Raw genomic sequence first — 20,135 nt, forward strand, 5'->3', positions numbered from 1 at the left:
CTTCTTAAAGTGCTTCTCCAACTAATGAAGGTTGGCAATCTACTCTGCATTTTTCGTCTTATCCTTTGCCAGACGAAAGAGTGTATGATCTATTTCATAATCTATTCCCCCCTGTATTGTTAAATTGCTCAGTAAAGGCCTAGTGTTTAGAAAATATATAGTAAAGGCCTCATCTTTATCCTTTCCAACTTGCCAGTCGTTTCAAAGAACCCAAACATCAGACCGAAATAAATCTCAACAAGCGACAATATTTAACAAGACTTGCTTATTTCAATAACACTTATTTCCTCTCCTATCAATTATTCTGCATATTATCACATCGTCGTATAAAGCCGTATGATCCGTAATATGCAACAGTAACGAGGAAGCGACGTTGCTGCGTCAACTAGATCTAGCGTTAACGATATTCAATTGCGCTACAATGGTTACATGTGAAAACTAGCTTCTGCCAGCGACTTGGTTCAAGTGAAAAGATTTCCCAGGATGACAAGCGTGTAACACCATTTTATCAATTATTTTCAGTATTTTTGCGTGAAAGATTGAATAACATAATAATATACTATATGGAATTATATCAACGTTTTTATGCTAAAGACTATCGAAGACCATAGCGTAGTTTGTTGTGGATTCGATAATAATCAATGAGTACAAATAACTGTGTGTATTATCTGTATGTTCCCGCAACAAAAGAGGATATTAAATTGCGAGATTTAAAAGTATTTTTAAAGACGTAACAAAAACAGTCAGCAAAATACAGGAAAAGCACCAAAACTAGTACATAATTATTGACTTCGAGCAGGAATTCAAGACCCACGGATTAATCATAATGGGAATAAGACCTTTCTATATCGCACCATACTTTATCATCAACAATGACTACATCAAAATCCTAACTTAATTTTATCAATGAGTTAACCAAGCCCATTTCAACCACACAGCAAAAGTTAAATACAAACTTTTCAACATAAATAACATAATATCCATATACTGACAACCTTTTTTAATTCCCTCGCAAAAATGTACTAAACACCGAAAAAAAAGAACTCTCGCGTGCAGAGGTTGGCAACATTCTCAGTTCGTTTAAAATTTTAACATGTAACTTTTGCGCGGGCCATTTGCTCGGGGTGAATAAAAAACATTCGAATTAATAGCTTATGGTTCCGTAGACTTGATGTATGGACTGAATTTTAAGAATTATTGCAGAAATGTTAGGTAGGCAGGAATCTACTCTTGGCTATTGTATTCCTTATAAAGCAAGATTATACGAAAAAAATCACTTTCTATGACTAAGTATAGTCTGGAAACTTTAATGCAAAATGCGTAAGATAAAAACAAAAGACGTAGGCATGGATTGGTAGTTACAGTACGCAAAGACGTGATTGTCGTTACCGTTTCGTCATGCACACTTCAATGGATTAAGCCGTTTAGTAGTAAAAGCGGAAAAGACAGACATGCCGACTTCTGCATTTCTTATATCAGTATGGATTACTCGCATGTTCAAAGTGCGGAAATATCTTATCATAATCCCTTAAATATTAAGAAATACTGTATCTGTGGATAACGGTGTGGGTGCACATTTACCCAAACATTGTTAAGGACACAATGTGTAACCGTTTGTAATTTCTAATAAACTAGCTGACCCGCGCAACTTCGCTTGCGTCACATAAGAGAGAATGGGTCAAATTTTTCCCCGTTTTTGGAACATTTTTTACTGGTACTCTGCTCCTACTGGTCGTAGCGTAATGATATATAGCCTATAACCTTCCTCGATAAATGGGCTATCTAACACTGAAATAATTTTTCAAATCGGATCAGTAGTTTCTGAGATTATCGCGTTCAAACAATCAAACAAACAAACAAACTCTTCAGCTTTATTATATTAGTATAGATAAATAAAAAAATCACTTAATATTAAAAACGTCAAACATTTATAAGGATCTCTAAATAAATATCCGTCTGAGTCCGTGAACATTTTTTATTTCACCTTAATCACACGTTAAACAGTTCCGCCCCTAGCTTTGCTATGTTAAATGTGATCCGTTTATCTTCCACCCCTTCTAAGGGTAGGTTTGTACTTACTTTAGATAGATTATTAACATTGGCTGACTTTCTCTTGAGAGGTTGGAATGTATAATTAAAGACAGTATGTACGAAAAAAGGCAAAAGAATACTTATTCAGAGAAATAAGGGGTTGGGTTAGATTTCTTAGTCAAGAAATGATAATTAACTCCTTGAATGACCTTGACGCATTTGAAAAAGACTGGTCAGATCTTGCCGCCGATAGGGGGATTTAGTAGAAAAGGGGGGACGCCTTTGCCCAGCAGTGGGACACTCAAACAGACTAAGGAAAAAAACTCCTTGAATAGTAAGTAGTACTAAAGATTAGTTATGCAAGCGGACATCAAACCTGTGAGACAACAAATTTACAATATTTTACTACCCATTTTTCAGTTCAGTAGACTACGAAATACCAAAAATCACAAATCATTCACTCATTTATCCATTCACCCATTCAGCGTTCACGTGAATACAAATCGTTGCCCCTCACTCGCCATTATACAAGGTGTTGTAATAATACAAGGAACGTTTAGCCTCGTATACAGGACGTTGTTATAATAAAGGAACGTTTAGTCGCGTATACAGGGTGCGCTAATAATACAACGTTTAGCGACGCATTATTCCCCGTTACATAATATTGTGTTCGCGAAGATCGATCATCGGTAAGGGTCAATGGGATAGGGGTGGCACTTGCTCAAAAAAAAAGGCGTTAATTTTTATTAGAATGTCCCTTAAGTGTAAAGTTTTCGTCATTAATTATTATTACAGTCAGTGTATTGAGAGTTATCTTTTATAAACAGACTTACTTTTAAACTTTCGTCGTTTCAGTCTGATGTGTGTTTTTTTAAGACTCATTAACTATCTTAATTTTGGGCACGGGAACCCTGTTTATACATTTGCACAACAACATTTTATTTAATTGTAAACGCCTAACAATCTAATTGCTACCCAATTCGATCAAAAGAATAATTTCAATAAAAAATAAGCACTCAAAACATCCTAAATACCGGGTTCAGGCACAATATTTATCACGAATTTTCAAAGCTTTTTTTTCACCAAAATTGTATCCGAATTCATAGTCTTTTTTTCCTCACAAATTCGCCGAAAAACGCAGGCGAGAGGTAGCCCTACGGCCGTTACAACGGCCCTCACTCGGCTCTTGACGTAGGAGGGCTTTTAGCGACTTGTTACACGTTATCAACGTAAACTTGTGGCTCGAGAACATAATGACGGCGCGGAACGATTTAATTTGGCTACTTTTTTGAAGGGAATGTTGCATTTTTTTTTGGAATTTGCATAAGACTTCGGATTGAGAATACAACGAATGATTAATAGATTTTGTAAGAAAAACATTTAAAAAAAAAATGACGTACGGTTAAAATAAAAATAAACCATGTCTAAAGTGTTAAAAAGCATAAGAAAAGTTATAAATCCTTTATATATAAAAAGAAAAATCGAAAAGTTAAGAAAGAATGTAACCTTTTAGTACTTTCCACAGATCGTTAATAAATTACATACATATAATTTTGTCATGCATCACAAAGTATCCTACAAAAATAAAATGATTAATGTACTAAATAATACATAAAAAAACACCTTATCTTTTATTCAGATAATGAAAGGATAGCTCACAATAGAAGTACTGTTATATTCTGAATCGAGTTACGGCGATACCGAGCGAGTGAATGAATGAATGGACCGGATCATAAAAGATCGGACGCTTGTTGATTGCGAGTGAATGGATTGTGATTAATGAACAACCTGTGTATGGAGTGAAATACTCTTTTGAATGTTTTAGTTGACAAAAGTTAAAATAACTTTGAAAAACGTATGCCAAATACAAATATTAATTTGTGTGACCAGGAAAAATAAATGTTAATAATTTGTGACATTAAAAAAATGCAAATTACTATTGATCTATTTCACATAATTATAATTACAAAGTAATTTATCAAGTTTTGATTTCATCAAGTATATATGAAATACTATGGTTATAATACAATAAAAAGCAACAAAGTAGATTTTTTATTTCAATAAGTCGAAATATATAACTTACAATCATAACTTCGAAAAGCCAAAAATAAAACCGAACCGCCATCCTACTGTATACTCAAATAAATCTTTATATAAAAAGCGGCTTAAAAATCACGATCGCATCAGAAAACCATTGTCAGTTTTAAACCGTGGGCGACAAATAAATTCTCTGTTTATTTTGTAACGAATACGAAGACCAAATGTAAAAATACTGAATTTTCAACTGAAATTCAGTTTCTTTTAAACGAGAACGATCACGACACACGTCCAAACAGTGCGACGGTTGTCAAGCAAATAGCTCGCGTTCCAAATTCGAATTGGAAACTTTTTTATTGGAGAGCTTTAACGTCGGCTGTGGCGTGTCTGTAAACTGCCTGTGTCTTCATTTTTTGAATAGGTAACGTTCCGTTTTAACATCCTTTTTAATGTAGAGTTAAACTATAAAGTATTCACTATTATAAAATCTATGTAAAATAACACTAATACAGAAAAAATCACCCTACATTTTAACAAAAGCTACAAATGCCCGCATTTAAAACGGGCAAACGAACCATTTCCCAATGTACCTTTGTTAAAATTTTCGGACTACACACGAATTAAACGAAAAATCAAAAAAACTAAATTCGACAAAAACGGGAGTCGAATTCATTACCGGTAGCTGGTGAATCCGGCTATCACAACAGTACGAATGTGATTACGCGGCAGGTGAAAACTCTTGAATGTCCCCCTCGTAGCGAGGAGGATGGAAATCGAATAAAAAAATAGCCTATTTCGAACAATGCCGTCAAATGAAGCCTCTACCTAACGCTCAGTAGGGTGTGTGTGATTTCATTTGCTCTACTTGTATAAGTTTTCATAAATTAGAAGAGCATTCGTAGGCCCAAGGTATTAGTATTTTATGAATATGAGACGTTACGAGTCTACTGGTTTGTTAAAACAAAGTACTTACATACCAAATATATAATAAAGTTCTGGCGCCTTTAAGGAGCTCATGACTGTACCATTTGGGTAGCTCGATCTTTTTTGAGCGCAACTACGTTGACTACTAGTGTCAATAGAAAAATTCATTATGCAAGACATGCTGAAAAAGGTCCTCACAGAAAACAATACATAAATAAGGTATTCTTATCCCAACGTTTTACATTTACTATTAATCGCAAATGACTCAAATAATAACTCCCAAATCACCAAATAATCATAGCAGCATCACAACTAATATTAAGTTGTATTATGCAAATAGTATCCTAATACCCCGGACATATCCTACTAAAACAACTGTCTATGGAACCCCTACAAACACGGTTCGTTTCAAGCTACCCACCGCTACAGCAGTGCAGCGTCCCTTTTTATTTTCCCGCTCAAAATACCCCCCACTCCCCACGAAATAGGGGGGTGAATAAGCAAAATATTTGAGCTTTTTCGACCAATGGTTTCGGATGTGACAGTAAGCGTGTCATGTCTAAATAAAGCTGCTTTGTTTCAAGTTTTTTAATACTATTTTGGAAAAATGCAAAGGATAATCTTTATGTCGTTTTGTGGTTCGTTTTGTCACAAGAGTTGTTTTCCTTTTGTTCATACACTATGCTTGCTCAGAACTTAGTTCGCGTGAAAAGATTTCTTGGAAAAAAATATCCTGTTTTAATTCAGGCTATGTATCTAAAGCTAAAAGTTTCTTCTCATGGGCAAAATCTTTTCCGAAAAGGTGGTTGATGGTTATTTTTAGTACTATGATAATGTAACATACCAGAAAAAGTTTATGAAAAAGGCTTTTCTCCAATTCAATTTGCATTTCTATTAAGTAGTTACTGCATGAAAGAGCGACTAAAATAGACACATATTCAAGTTTCTTCACAAATAATAATACTACTAGTACGAAATAGAAAAGTTGTTTACGTTCGGTAATTTCTGATATTATGCATTCTGTTATCAATTAACGCGAGTCGATTAATGATAAGTACAGTTACAGTACCTACAAACACAACACTATACTAAAGGTGTAAAAAATGTCACTGGATTCGCTAACTTGGTTAAAGTTACATTTACCACAAAAGCTAACCCATCACTAACCAATAACCGTCACTCACGGCCAGCAAGAGTGCTAGCGCCAAAAACTGACAGCTCGGAGTGGCAGTAACCGGAACTAATGCAAACATACTCCAACCTTCGAGGAGGCTCTCACCGTCGAGTGTCGTGTTACTGACCGATGGACGCACCTTATATTGTGTACTTTATATAACTATATAGCTCAGGCTAGTGGTGCGTAAAAGACGTCTATATTTTAGTTATTTTGACGGTTTAACGTAAGAATAGAATACGAGAATTAACGCGAACACGCATTTTACCTTAAAATGCCTAACGATTCGGCGCAGGTTGCACTCGCCGTGGTTGCGACAACATGCAACGCGAGAGTTTAGTTTGAATAAAGGGTTTAACGTGACCCATCAAAATATTATAATAATCTAAAGTTCAAAAACCGAATTCGCTTTAACCGTTATGACATAACTAGTAGGTTTAATATTTAAAAAGAATTCAAGAAGTTCTAACTGTGTTTCAACCTTTGTATTACAAAAGTCTTTTGTGTGATGATTTTAATCATTAATAAACCTCTATGCCTTGGGTACACTGCTAGAAATCTCTTCCCTATACCTTTTCATATATTTAAAACGGTGTCAACAAAAGTACACAAAAACGTAATCCATTTTTCTTATTTTCTATAAATTTTCGTTTCAAACATTCAACTCCAAAAATTCTTCAACAATCTAATCTCAAACTCATTCTCTACAGATGTACATACAAATAAAGAGTGTACTCACCTTAGCGAACTCAATTTTGAGTGTGCAGCAACCTGAGTATATGTCGCAGCCGTGTAGCGCCTCCTTCGCTCTCGTCGCGGACTCCACACTTTCAAACTTGTGACCAGGAGTTAAGGAAATATGGACAAACATACAAACATACATAAAATAAAATTTAATTAGATATCTTAAAAATAAATGTGGTAAAAAATATTATTGTAGTTATTTTTTGTGTTGTTGCGTCGATGTCAATTGAGCAATTTTGAAAAAATCTTAATAGAATTTTATTTATTGGAAATCTCCTTTTTTTCTCATGTATTATAGTCGTTCTAGAAATTTAAGTCATTACGTCACGAAAACGTTATTTTCGTAAAGAGAAATACTGCGAGATTTGACACCTTTTAAGGTTTTTTATTAGCTTTTGAGTTGACAAAAGTCAACCTTTTTTAAAATCATATCATTATTCAGAAAATCCTGCACGGTTAACCGAAATACACAACAACTTGATATTCCAAATTCCTCCAATATTATCCAATTTCGCGTTAATCTCGTCTCAATAAATAAATCCAATAAAAATATTTACAAATGGAATGATTTCAATACGAGTCGGTTATGCAGATGATGGCAATTGTAATAAATGAATAAATTACAATAAATAAATGTTGCCAGCGATAAATACATTTATCATAGCTCATTTTGGATTTAAACCGTTCAAGATTGTTTTTGGGAAAACAAGCATTTTATTATAAATTGTTTTTGTCAATTTTGAATGTATGACAACAAAAATCGTTTTAGTAAAATCATCGCACATTTTTAATAGTAATTTGTTTTTATTGTTTTAGTATCTAACTTGCTTGTATTAAAAAAATATAGATGTAATTTGTTTCTTGTTATTTAGATTGACAGTATTTATCTCTAATTTTTTTTTGTAGTTTTTCTAGACGTTCTAAAAATACTTTTTATGGATGTCTTTTTAGCAAGTTGTATAATGACAATTTAGTGACATTATCTATACTAATATCATAAAGCTGAAGAGTTTGTTTGTTTGTTTGTAGGCGCTAATCTCAGGAACAATTGGTCCGATTTGAAAAATTCTTTCAGTATTAGATAGTCCATTTATCGACGAAGGCTATAGGCTAAATATCATCACGCTACGACCAATAGGAGCAGAGTACCAGTAAAGAATGTTACAAAAACGGGGAAAATTATGTCCCATTCTCCCTTATGTGCCGCAAGCGAAGTTGCGCGGGTCAGCTAGTCATTAATAATACTGTGAATGTCAAAGTCAAGGGCAAATCCCAAGCTTTAAATATTCAAATGAAATAATTTGACATCTCAAACCCCACAGTGATAAGATAACAAGATCTGCTACAAGACGATTACTTAGGCACGTCAAACTGTTATCACAAGTCAGAAAGCTTTGCGATTTATTCTAATTTTATCACGAACCATCGCTACCAATTACATTTTATTCCGAATCATTCTTGTTGAAATCGTTTTAAGGTGGTGAAAAATGTACAACAAGGTTAAGTTACGGTGCTGCGGTCACGAACTGGGTGGTTGAAGACTGCTATGTTCTTTTAGCAGGCAGAGTCCTAATTTTAGGCCATAGTACCCTACGACTGGGCATGGAACTCACCCTAGTATGAGCTACTTATCTATATTGTCGCTATCAATAAAAAAAAACTATTGATTATGCAAGTTTTCGTTAATTAATGTCAACTGCGTTTTGAGCAGCAAGAACAACTTTAGCACTAGGTTGCCAACTAAACGTATGACAAACAAATAAGTTTCTAATTTCACTAAACATGCAAGTTTAGTGAAATTGGAAACTTATTTGTCTTACTCTCTTTTTTAAAAAAAAATGATAATCAAACTGGGCAAAAAGAATTTACAAAAACAAAATACTACTACTCATTCTAAATCGTATGTAAGGTCAATATACATAACTGTTCTGACACATGTATGTATGTATATTCTAACGAAGTATTGGTAATATTGTCAGGTAAGTGGTATCAGGCGGCCGATAATTTATCAAGTAATTCGATACACGGCCGGTAACGCAGTTAGATTAGACCCTGATACACTTAGTTAGTGCATGAAACGTCGAACGCATACGGGTCAGACTGTCAACGGAAAATTGACGGACAAATACGAGGTATAAACACTGGCTTTGGACGGAAGAGTTTTAGGTATTGGTATAATTTTTATATGATATATCATGTTATTACACCAGTTTTTCCAAAAACCATAGGTAGAATAATTTAAAAAGGACCCTAAAAGGTTCAGATTTTTAAAAGTTCTTTATATGTACGGTAGTTCCATGGAATAGGGGGCGACAACACTTAAAGACATGAGAGAGAAAAAAAAAAGTAAATTTTTTGTAGAATATCTGGATCTCAAAATCATTAGCAAGATATAGTTTCTAAATACACGAAATAAACATAAACTAAGTATATAAGACTGATTCATAGGACAGGTAAAATTGTAAAAGATTTTTTGTGGATATTGTTTTTTTGCAGCTTCCTCATTGAGAAAAGACAAGTGTCAAACAAAATCTTCTTTTAACGAGATTATTATTCAAAAATACACCCAAAAATACACCCTTATCTATTCGACACAACGCTATAACATTATGTAAAATACTTAGTAATAAAAACCAGCAATCACTGTTACAATTTGATGTCCAAAACTTGGTGGTTTCATTTGAATAAAATTTGTCTTTTGATAAAAATATGGAGAGCCGTAATTAGACAGATGTTTTAAGATTGCCTCTCGTCTGCGGTTTGTCCGTTCTGTTCGGGGACGTATTTTAATAAGTTTTTACTGTCCGAGTTTTGAAAGTATTTAGGAACTGAATGGCTGATGCGCGGTGGATCTGAGTATTAAAAGTCCCGGGTAAGAATACTGGTTTAGAAGAAGAGCTCCTAGATTTTTAGAATATTTACTAACATAAATGTCGTAGTAATTATTTTTTTGCGTTAAAGTATTAAGCTAAACTATTAAAAAACGTATCCATTTTTGTTTTGTTAAAAGAAGAAGTCATAGTTGTATTTTTTTAGACTTTAGCTTTTGGATATTTTTTTTGTAGGCTCATATTTTTAAAATAGAACCTTACATTTTTGAAGTCGTAAAAGGATTTAAACTCCAAATGTCGGATCCTGAAATGGCTACCAAGTCAATAAAATTCGATGGTACATTTTTAAAACGTGCGGTGTTTCTCATATTGGTAATTTTTCATTTCAAAGGAGATCGGCAGATTTCGTACAGCTTAAAGTTTGTGTTGTTTCGTAACAGAATTTGTACCACTTATTAAGGGGACTAAGTCACTTATTTTTATTTAGGAGTATTATTTTTAGAAGTCCGGATTAATTAGAAAGTATTTGTTTATTTAAATAATAATTTTTGGTCCATGGCTTATATTTGTTGACAACTAAAGAAAAAGAAAATCTCATGAGACGTCACATTTCGTCTGACGTCTACGCATCCGCCAATTTGCTGTTGTTTTGAATTGTGGTTTTGACAGCATCTGAGCAATTTAGCGAACTATCGGGGCTTCTAAAAATGGACATAACTTTTACCTCCCAACTTTTAAAAATATAAGAATTTTAAAATAAGCTTGTCTATCATATTAGCTACCAATTAAAACAAAAAGTAAACCTAAACATGACATTTTATAAGCTGTACGAATTCTTCATATAAACCTGCCGTTCGCCTTTATGCAATTGTAGAGTAGTTTAAAAATAAATCACGCAATATCGACAAAGTTGCCAGGGCAAAGAATAGCCGGATATAGCACGATAAGTGGATTCACGTGATTCTGTTGACTATTGAAATATTTGCCATTTCAATATCAATTTATTGGACTTTGATTCACTTTTGTGGCATAAATCTGTTTTTGTTGCATGATTGGTTCTAACTATTTAAATTGGATAAACTAGGATATTTTCAAAAAAAATTGTATAGGAGGTGTGAAAAGTGTGTTAAGATCAAAAATAAGACAGCGTATTTCAAAACCCAGTTAATTAAACATTGCATACTTGCGATTTAAAATAGTACTATGAATTAAAGGGGTTATGCCACTTAACTCCAAATCCATTGTTCTCTAAACTTTAACATCCCATACATTATTTCCACTTTGACTCCAAAGCAATAAAAAAAATAATTTACAGATAGAAATATTTCCCTACATCAATTCCACTTAACTCCAAAAGAGTTTTTGTAGAGTCAGCAGCAAAAATTATATCTTGACGATATTTTGGTGTAAGCCCATATACCAAACGTCCTAGTAATTTTTCACAAACCAGTAATTTTGATTTAAGTTATTAAACTAGTCCCAAAAATTAAAGGATATAAAAAAACATCAAAATTTTTGGGTGATTTTCAACAAGCTGTAACTCTGAGGAAAACGGTTGTACAGAAAAAATAAAAAAAGCAAATTGTAGCTCCAAGTGTCTAGTTTTCAGATATGACCATGAAATTTTTTTGTCATGGCCAGGTCTGGAGAAATCCTACGAAAACTACAGAAAAAAAAAATTCCAAATTTTTTCCCGTCTAAAAAAAGGTCCACGGGCTTCAAAAAAATTTTTTTTATTGTTTCGTTCAAAAGCTCTTTTAAAAAATTTAATCCTCTTTAATTTGCCGTATTCAAAAAGCCTGTACGACGATTTGCCGCGGAGTTATGGTCAATCAAAGCAAAAAAGTTCTTTTTGACTTTGATATTCAATAACTCCGGAAATAATGATTGTACAGGAAATCAAAGGAAAGTTTTGAAAACTGCACAATATTCTCTATAAGAAAATGTAAACATCTTTGAGAAAAAAAAAATTTTTGAATTGAAAACTCGGACTGAAAAAAGGACGAAAATTCGCAAAATTAAGGATATTTGGATAACTTGGTATAACTTTGGATAAAATGGATGAACGAAGGATATCGTCGGTAATTTTTCAACCTCAAAGTGTCCCCTAGAATCCCTCAAAAATTCAAAGCGCTGCGATGTTTTTTTCATTGTGCCCCGAAGCTTCAAATTCTTTGTTTTTGCAAAATCACCATTGTGAGCAATTCCGTGATTGTTATTCATTTTTTTAATAAAAAAAAAATTTTCTCTCTAAAATCTTTATTTTTTCGATTAAAAAGATTGTCTCACCACAATCGACGCCCAAGCATGTCCCAAACATGCTCAATTGGGTTCAAATCAGGACTCATAGCTGGATGATTAAGCGTTGTTACGTTGTTTGCGCGGAGAAAAAATCGCGTGCGAACTGCAGTATGAGGATGAGGATGAGCATAGGCACGCGATTTGCTTATTAATCGAAAAAAATAAGATTTTAGAGAGAATTTTTTTTTTTAAACTCATCATTTCAAAATTGCTCATAATGGTGATTTTTGCAAAAACAAAGAATTTGAAGCTTCGGGGCACAATGAAAAAAACATCGCAGCGCTTTGAATTTTTGAGGGATTCTAGGGGACACTTTGAGGTTGAAAAATTACCGACGATATCCTTCGTTCATCCATTTTATCCAAAGTTATACCAAGTTATCCAAATATCCTTAATTTTGCGAATTTTTGTCCTTTTTTCATTCCGAGTTTTCAATTCAAAAATTTTTTTTTTTCTCAATGATGTTTACATTTTCTTATAGAGAATTTTGTGCAGTTTTCAAAACCCTCCTTTGATTTCCTGTACAATCATTATTTCCGGAGTTATTGAATATCAAAGTCAAAAAGAACTTTTTTGCTTTGATTGACCATAACTCCGCGGCAAATCGTCGTACAGGCTTTTTGAATACGGCAAATTAAAGAGGATTAAATTTTTTAAAAGAGCTTTTGAACGAAACAATAAAAAAAATTTTTTTGAAGCCCGTGGACCTTTTTTTAGACGGGAAAAAATTTGGAATTTTTTTTTTCTGTAGTTTTCGTAGGATTTCTCCAGACCTGGCCATGACAAAAAATTTTCATGGTCATATCTGAAAACTAGACACTTGGAGCTACAATTTGCTTTTTTTATTTTTTCTGTACAACTATTTTCCTCAGAGTTACAGCTTGTTGAAAATCACCCAAAAATTTGGATGTTTTTTTATATCCTTTAATTTTTGGGACTAGTGTATAATTAGGTTAGTCAGTTCATCGTCCTCAAAAACGAACACCGTAGGATCAAAAGTGCTATCCTGGTGAAAAGATTGAAAGTCAAGGACGGGATTAAGCTGTTATATTAGAATAAAGTTCTAAATAAAAATTAAATTTCTTACTTAGCTAAGTTAACATAAAATAAATAGTGCAGGTTTTAATGTATAAGATATAAGTTTTTTAGATATAAGTTGTCGGAGTACACGCGCTGTTCGCTTCGATGTTCTTATAATTTTAGATTTTTTTTTTGATTTTTCAAGTGATGTTTACTACGTAATAAGATTGGATGTTCAATATTATAATTATTCAGGGCCTGACCATGCCTGCGCGTAGTGCAGCGACTCGAACTGCTCCCTCTGCATCCATGTCATCCGTATGGCTAAATATTTTATGCTGCTGACTCTACTTCTGCTGATTTCTTGGAGTTAAAGTGGAATGAATTATATTTAAATAAAATATTTATTAAAACTGTTTTGGAGTTAAAGTGGAACGTTTTTTTGGAGTTAAGTGGAATAACCCAATTAAAGGAAATTTTGATTGAATTCATACAACAAAAAAAGCTTTTTAGTAGAAACATCATAACATAACAAGATCAATTAATCCTATACTGAGATTTTCCAAACTGATCACCCATCTAACAACCGTCCTCCCTGCCAGTAGCTTAACATCACTACTTGACACCATTACCCATAATAAAAAAAATACAACAACAATCTACAGACGTAAGTGGACACCACAGACTTTGTGCGTGAGTCAATGTGTCATAATAATAATAATAATGTGCCGAATTAAAACAAACCCAATGGCAGCCATTACTCATTTCTATAATAGATGGAAAACTGTTTGTTGATATTTTTATATCTTGCTAGGGTTTAGCTGCGGTTTTGCTCGTGTTGGCTACAAAATATGGCTCTTTGTTATATTTTTTGTGATGTGAATTTTGTTATTTAATCCAAGTATTGATTTATGAATTTAGAGCTTATTGTTTGTTTTTTTCCCATGGCAGTTTAGGCAGAAGTAAGTGTTCATTTGGTAACAAAAAATACCAAAGAAAGCCCAACCCGGTAAATACTTTTAACTTTCAACGGTTTTTTAACCCCTTGAAACACTACAAAATAATAGAACGCGATAAATTAACTAGAATTTATTCATTAAAAGCTGTTCAACAGTTTAGCAGTAAAACTATGACAAACAGATATACATTTTTTAAAGTTTTGTTTCACAATGAGTAGGTTATTGGCAATAGTTCGTAATATTATTAATGGCGTGTTATATGGCCCGTGAAGATTCTCTTTTATTTTGTTTGAGCGGAACATTTTATTAAGATTCTTGGTAACATTAGTCATATTATTATGACTATTATTCTATTTAGTGCTTTTTCTTAGAATGCGTTTTAAAATCGGAAAGTTTTTCTTTTTAATGCATTGCGTATGTTTTATACGCAATGAGTGATGGGAAAAAAGCAAATTTTGCAAAGTGTTCTTTTTAAGAACAACTAAACAGCCATGTGTTTTGTGATCTTCGGTTAAAGAAATTGTACTCCCAAATACATATAAGGGCTGTTGAAATCAGAGAATTAATGACAACTTTAACTGTATACAACGTATACTTTCTTTCCGTTAAAGCAATATTCTGCACCCCATGAAGCTATTCAAAGTGAATTAACTACTTTATCCGATCCGGTAATCGAATCCGAGGCATCATCATAAAGATCAGTCAAAGTAGACACAAAACTCACTATACTCGGGCAATTACAAACGAGCGAACTACGCCATGTAATTTTTTCACTCTCTCTCGCACTTACACATTGTCACATTACTATGATTCTTTAGACTGTTATATTATTATAGTTCGCACGATTGTTACGTATTATAAAACTACTATCAATATAATTACCCACAATATCTACTTACTATAGATCGTTACCCGGGTATATCGTTAACCGGGACATAAACCGTGGCCCGGTCATTACGTCGGCAATGATCTAATAAATTGTAACCGTTTATATTACTACGAGATACACCTGAATTACTGGGAATTTAACAATGGCTGCCCCTGACTTCGTTGCCGAGGGATTGCCCATGATTTTCAGTATATTTTCCAAAGATATGACAATTTTAATACATTTTCTGTAGTCTCGTGGAATCTGTAGGAAACAATAATCTTAAAATTCCATTAAAATCGGTTAAGCATTCTAGCTTTGAAAGTGTGTTTGTTACATTTACTTACTGTCGTATTTATCACAATGTTGATATGAATTAATTATTCATAATAACTGAGTACAGAGAAATAAGTTTTATAGTTTTTGAGCCCAACTTACCGACTACAGACAGGAGACAAAATTAAATTTGATTATTTTTATTTTATTTATAATATTAAATATAGAAATTACATAGCACACAGATGGCCAATTACCTACAGCTCCTCACCACTTGCTGCGAGATAATTAAGTAAGAAGTAAACATCAATTAATATTCAAGAAGTAGCATTTAATATTTATGTAAAGCAGATTTTATTTTGATCCCATTTTGACAGTAAATACTTAATCACGATTGCAATGCAGACAAAATAATAAAATCACGATCAAAATCAATACAAAACACTCAAATCTGTATACATTGTAACTTCTATATTGTTTTATTGGTAAAGTACAAGTAGTGAAGTACTTTGTTGGAATAAATGCAAACTATCTGTTTATTTATGTACAGTTTTATAGCCGTTTGAATGAGGCCAACGACGCCTGTACTGAACGATAAAGGAACGGGCCTCACTGCGAGCGAGGAGGTAAAACGCTGTATAACTGATTTTGATACAAGTGCAAAAGAATTACAGAGTATGATACGACCAGTGTTCTTGCTATTTTCGTGTTTGTAAGAGAAAATCTTTTTATTGATAATATGATGACATTTATTATGTAAATAAAAGTGGATTGAACACTAATTCCATTTTAAGTTTTAATGTATTCTTCGAATAAACTGTTTCAGAATCGGTGTGTGATGACTAAAAGAATAATCTGCTCTTAAACATAAGTTTTATGTTTAAAAAGAGATAAATAAGAGTTCGATTACAAACAAAATCAATGGCGATGTTCTTTGAGAAAATTCATGGATTCAAAATCTTCCCGCTCCGCTTATGAGCCCGCTCGCACTAAGACCTCACCCAAGGTGAAAAAAAATATACAAAGTTTTTATTTTATGCCCACGCTGTATTGAACTGAGTGGAATCGAAATAAATACTCATATTTATAACGAGTTTGATGAATATATTATTATTTTTATATCTTATTGACTGAAGATGACGTTTATGTCAATCATATGTTTGGTTGAAGTTATTTTAGTCTGTACTTGGTAAGAAGACTAGACAGTTGACTGAAGGAAGACATTGTTATGTTATTTTTGTTACTAGTACACCTGCCCTTTTTGCGAGACAACACGTATATATAAGATCTATATACGTTTTTCTAGGGTATCCGACTATCCTTCTGGCGTTTCCGTTTTCGGTATAAATATTAGGGATTGATTAATTAATTCTTTGTAGGCTACAGTTTAAAACTATTGGACATCGACACAACATAATATTAATAGATTTGTTTTAAATTATTTTTACACTACTGAACTAACATACTAATGTATGGTTTAGTTAAATACTTGAAATACAGTGTCATGCACGAATATTTAGATATACATCTTTGGAGTTATACTCTTCAATTTAAAATAATTATCAAAATCGTAAAATCAAACTGTCTTAACTTGCTCACACCATTAATATTATGAAAGTCATGATACTTTCAGGTGAATTTCTAAAGTCTGAACTAATGATTTACTATGTTATATTGTAAAGGATATTCAACCATGGCTTGTACACCGTTTTTCTTGAACACGACGATCCTCTGTACTTGTCCGTGTGGTGTGCTGATCGTGTGTATCACGTCCTGTAACAAACATACATACAAATGTTAATATTATGTACAAAAATACATATCACTTATGCACTAAGTACTAATGTTTTATTTTTAAATGATAAACAACAAGAAACCAAAGAATCGTTTCCTGAATTTCTTTAAACTGACACTGATTTTATCATAATTTTGGTTTATTACGCGACATTGTAGCTACAGTTCGATATTTGCCTAAAAAATAATTTGTATTTAAAATCTTGAAAATTTATTGCCTATTCTAATAATATGGTAGGTATCGAATATAGGAAGCTTATAAATAAACTCTACCCTAAATATCAGTATCGAAAGCAGAAACGACTGATTCCACGTAACTTATAATAATCAATTAACCTTATTTATTTTACCAACTAACATTTAATTACGATTGTAAACTTAAACCCAAAAATCTAGACTATATAGATCCGTTTCAAATTCTTCAAAATCCTATCCTACTAAAAGGATAACAAATAGAAACACTAAAATACTTAGAAGCTTTAAGTCCTAAGTAGGAGTTAAGTATATGTAAATATATTTATTTGTGCCCCGTGTGGAGGTGTTAGAGGGGCTCTGAAATTCAAATCACATGCATTTTAGTATAGCCGATTTGACGCGGGGCCTGTGAGGTGTGGGACAAAATTATTTACACGCGTATATTTTAATTTAAGGCTTTAGACTTGTTTAATGGGAGATTTTAAATGGGCTTATTAAACTGCGTAACATATTTTTGATGTATACTAACATTATTTATTGTTTAAAATGTATTTCTTGAAATAATTTAATAGATAGTCATGTATTACGATTTTAGAGGTAATGATCACAAATATTTTTTTCGACACATATTTTCCACGTAGAAAAGCGCATTTGGAATTTAGAAATAGAAAGAATTAAGATATAACTATATTTTTTTCAACCTAGAAATGTTTCTTAGCACAACATTCGTTTATTTAAAAATTAATGACTTATTGCCTAAAAATAGTTTATAAAAGTAGCTAACATATTATATCTCTTATTCCCAAAAAAATATAGATAATAACACCAGGTACGCCTTAAAAAACTTAGTAACAATCACTTTAACTAAAACCAAAGATTTCTCAAAATCACGTTTGCTATCCCAAAGGCTTATGCATCGTAAGCAGCGGCGATCACGTACAGTTTCCAATAGTTAGGGGTTGTATAACTGGGGGTAAGTTTTGTAACTGTCTACACCAGTGCCTTAGGGGTGGAACAGAATGGCCAAGGCAGGAGGCAGGCTTGTAAGGTTAAGTTTTGTGGAGTGTAATATCAAGTTGGGAACACATATTGTATTGAATTGAGATGTCAAATAAGCCGATGTTATGTTGATAAAGTTGCTGATAAGCTGGTAGTCGCGACAAAGAGTTGTGCCTTTGATTTTCACTGTCTACGAATATTTACAAATGTATATGTTACTGTAAAAGCCCGAACGGTGGTAGATCCTAAGATTTTCCGGTATAACCTAAGATTTACCAACTCGCAATGGTAAAAGTCCGAATAATTCTTTTATTTCGAACTTTTACCTATATTCCCTTGATGATATCGAGATGTTGCCGGAGCCCCGCTTCGCGGGGCTCCTCCTTCTGGGTGGTTAAAAAAAAATAACCACGAAGGCTAAGGTGGGAGCTTCGCTTCGCTCGCTCCCACCTTAGCCTTCTAACCTAACCTACCCATGTCGTTTTGCCCAAAACTCCTTTTTTATAACTATGTCACAGTTTATAGTTATACCGTGAAATAGTTATAAACATAGTTATGAAGGAGGATTTTTTTATATATCGTAACATAGTTTTTAAACTCTGGCTTGTTCGGACTTTTACCACTGAGAGTTGGTAAATCTTAGGTTTTACCGGAAAATCTTAGGATTTACCACAGTTCGGGCTTTTACAGTAACATATATATAAATAAAAATGAATTGCTGTTCGTTTGTCGCGTTATATCTCGAAAATGGCTAGGGCAATTTAGTTAGTTTTGGTTTTGAAATATTTGTGGATGTTCAGGGAAGGTTTAAATCTGCAATTATTGTTTCGCGTTTTATTTATCGATTTTTATGCGGTTCGAAATTCGACAGGTCAGCTAGTAGTAAATAGTTTGTTTGTTTATAATAAACTTAATAAATAAATATTATTGGACAACTCACACACGGTCATTTGATTCCAAACTAAGCAGAGCTTGTACTATGGTAACCAAGTAACTGATAAACATACTTATATACTTCTAAATACAAACTTATATAGATACATTAACATCCAGGCTCAGAACAAATACTCGTGCTCATCACACAAAGATTTGTCCCGGGTAGGATTCGAACCCACCACACGCGGCGCTACGGTTGTTGCGGCGAGGTGACCGCTTAAACCACTGCGCCAATAATAATAATGTTGTAACAAAAACTGCAGCTTACATAACATTATTCGGGTAGCTAGAGAAACTCTTCAAATTGAAATAAACATTGTCAAAGCTAGCCGTTACCGTCCAGTATAATTTTCCTAAAAGCACTATCATCTACAAACAGCATTTATTATCAAACTATTAATTCATAGTGCTTTCAAGACGCAACAAGCACTCAGAAACCATTTAACTGGCATAATTGAATAAAAATAGAAAAACCGACAAATCGAAGTTCCATTACGCAAACTAGCAAAAACGTTTTACAATAAAAACTAAAGCAATATAAAGTGTACACTTCGCGTTGGCCCGCAGTGTACGCCGCGCGGCAATACCAAACCCACTTGTTGGAATTGAAATCCTTACACTGCGGGCCGTAATAACATTTTGCATTTGACATTCGATCGAGGTAGTTTTTAATAAAAAAAACTGTATATTGGAATGTCGAGTGTCTGGAATTGGTTTTCATTTATTGTTTTTGTTGCTTTTGTTCAGTGGAAAATATTGATATTGACTGCGATAACTGTTATAGAATCTATTGGTAAAATGATGGAACATTTGCTTAAGCAGTGATAGCCGAGTGGTATAATTTGGCACCTTTCACGCAAGTTGTCGACGGTTCGAACCTGAGGCAACACACAGGACGTTTCGAAGGTATTAGAAATAATTATCATTTGCTCTAACAGTAATGGGTTAAAAAAATACTTTTAACCTTTTAGATAGTCAAATAGTGGTTCAAAATTACATTTAATGGGATCTATCTACTTACATAACAAAGTATAATTGCATTAGAA

General features: G+C 33.2%; 1 protein-coding gene across 5 annotated transcripts in view; it reads right to left on the reverse strand.

Moving 5' to 3' along the window:
* The window catches only part of sm (heterogeneous nuclear ribonucleoprotein L), a 469,971-nt gene that overhangs the window by 62,157 nt on the left and 387,679 nt on the right, over positions 1-20,135 (reverse strand). For all 5 annotated transcript variants that reach the window (XM_076131364.1, XM_076131363.1, XM_076131361.1 and 2 more), the window contains exons 3-4: positions 16,853-16,938; positions 6,906-7,002 (exon numbers count right to left, since the gene is read on the reverse strand). In XM_076131364.1, the coding sequence (XP_075987479.1) occupies positions 6,906-7,002; positions 16,853-16,938 (183 nt within the window). The remainder of the gene's footprint in view (positions 1-6,905; positions 7,003-16,852; positions 16,939-20,135) is intronic.

This window comes from Anticarsia gemmatalis, chromosome 26 (genome assembly GCF_050436995.1).
Source record: "Anticarsia gemmatalis isolate Benzon Research Colony breed Stoneville strain chromosome 26, ilAntGemm2 primary, whole genome shotgun sequence".
Lineage (NCBI taxonomy): Eukaryota > Metazoa > Arthropoda > Insecta > Lepidoptera > Erebidae > Anticarsia > Anticarsia gemmatalis.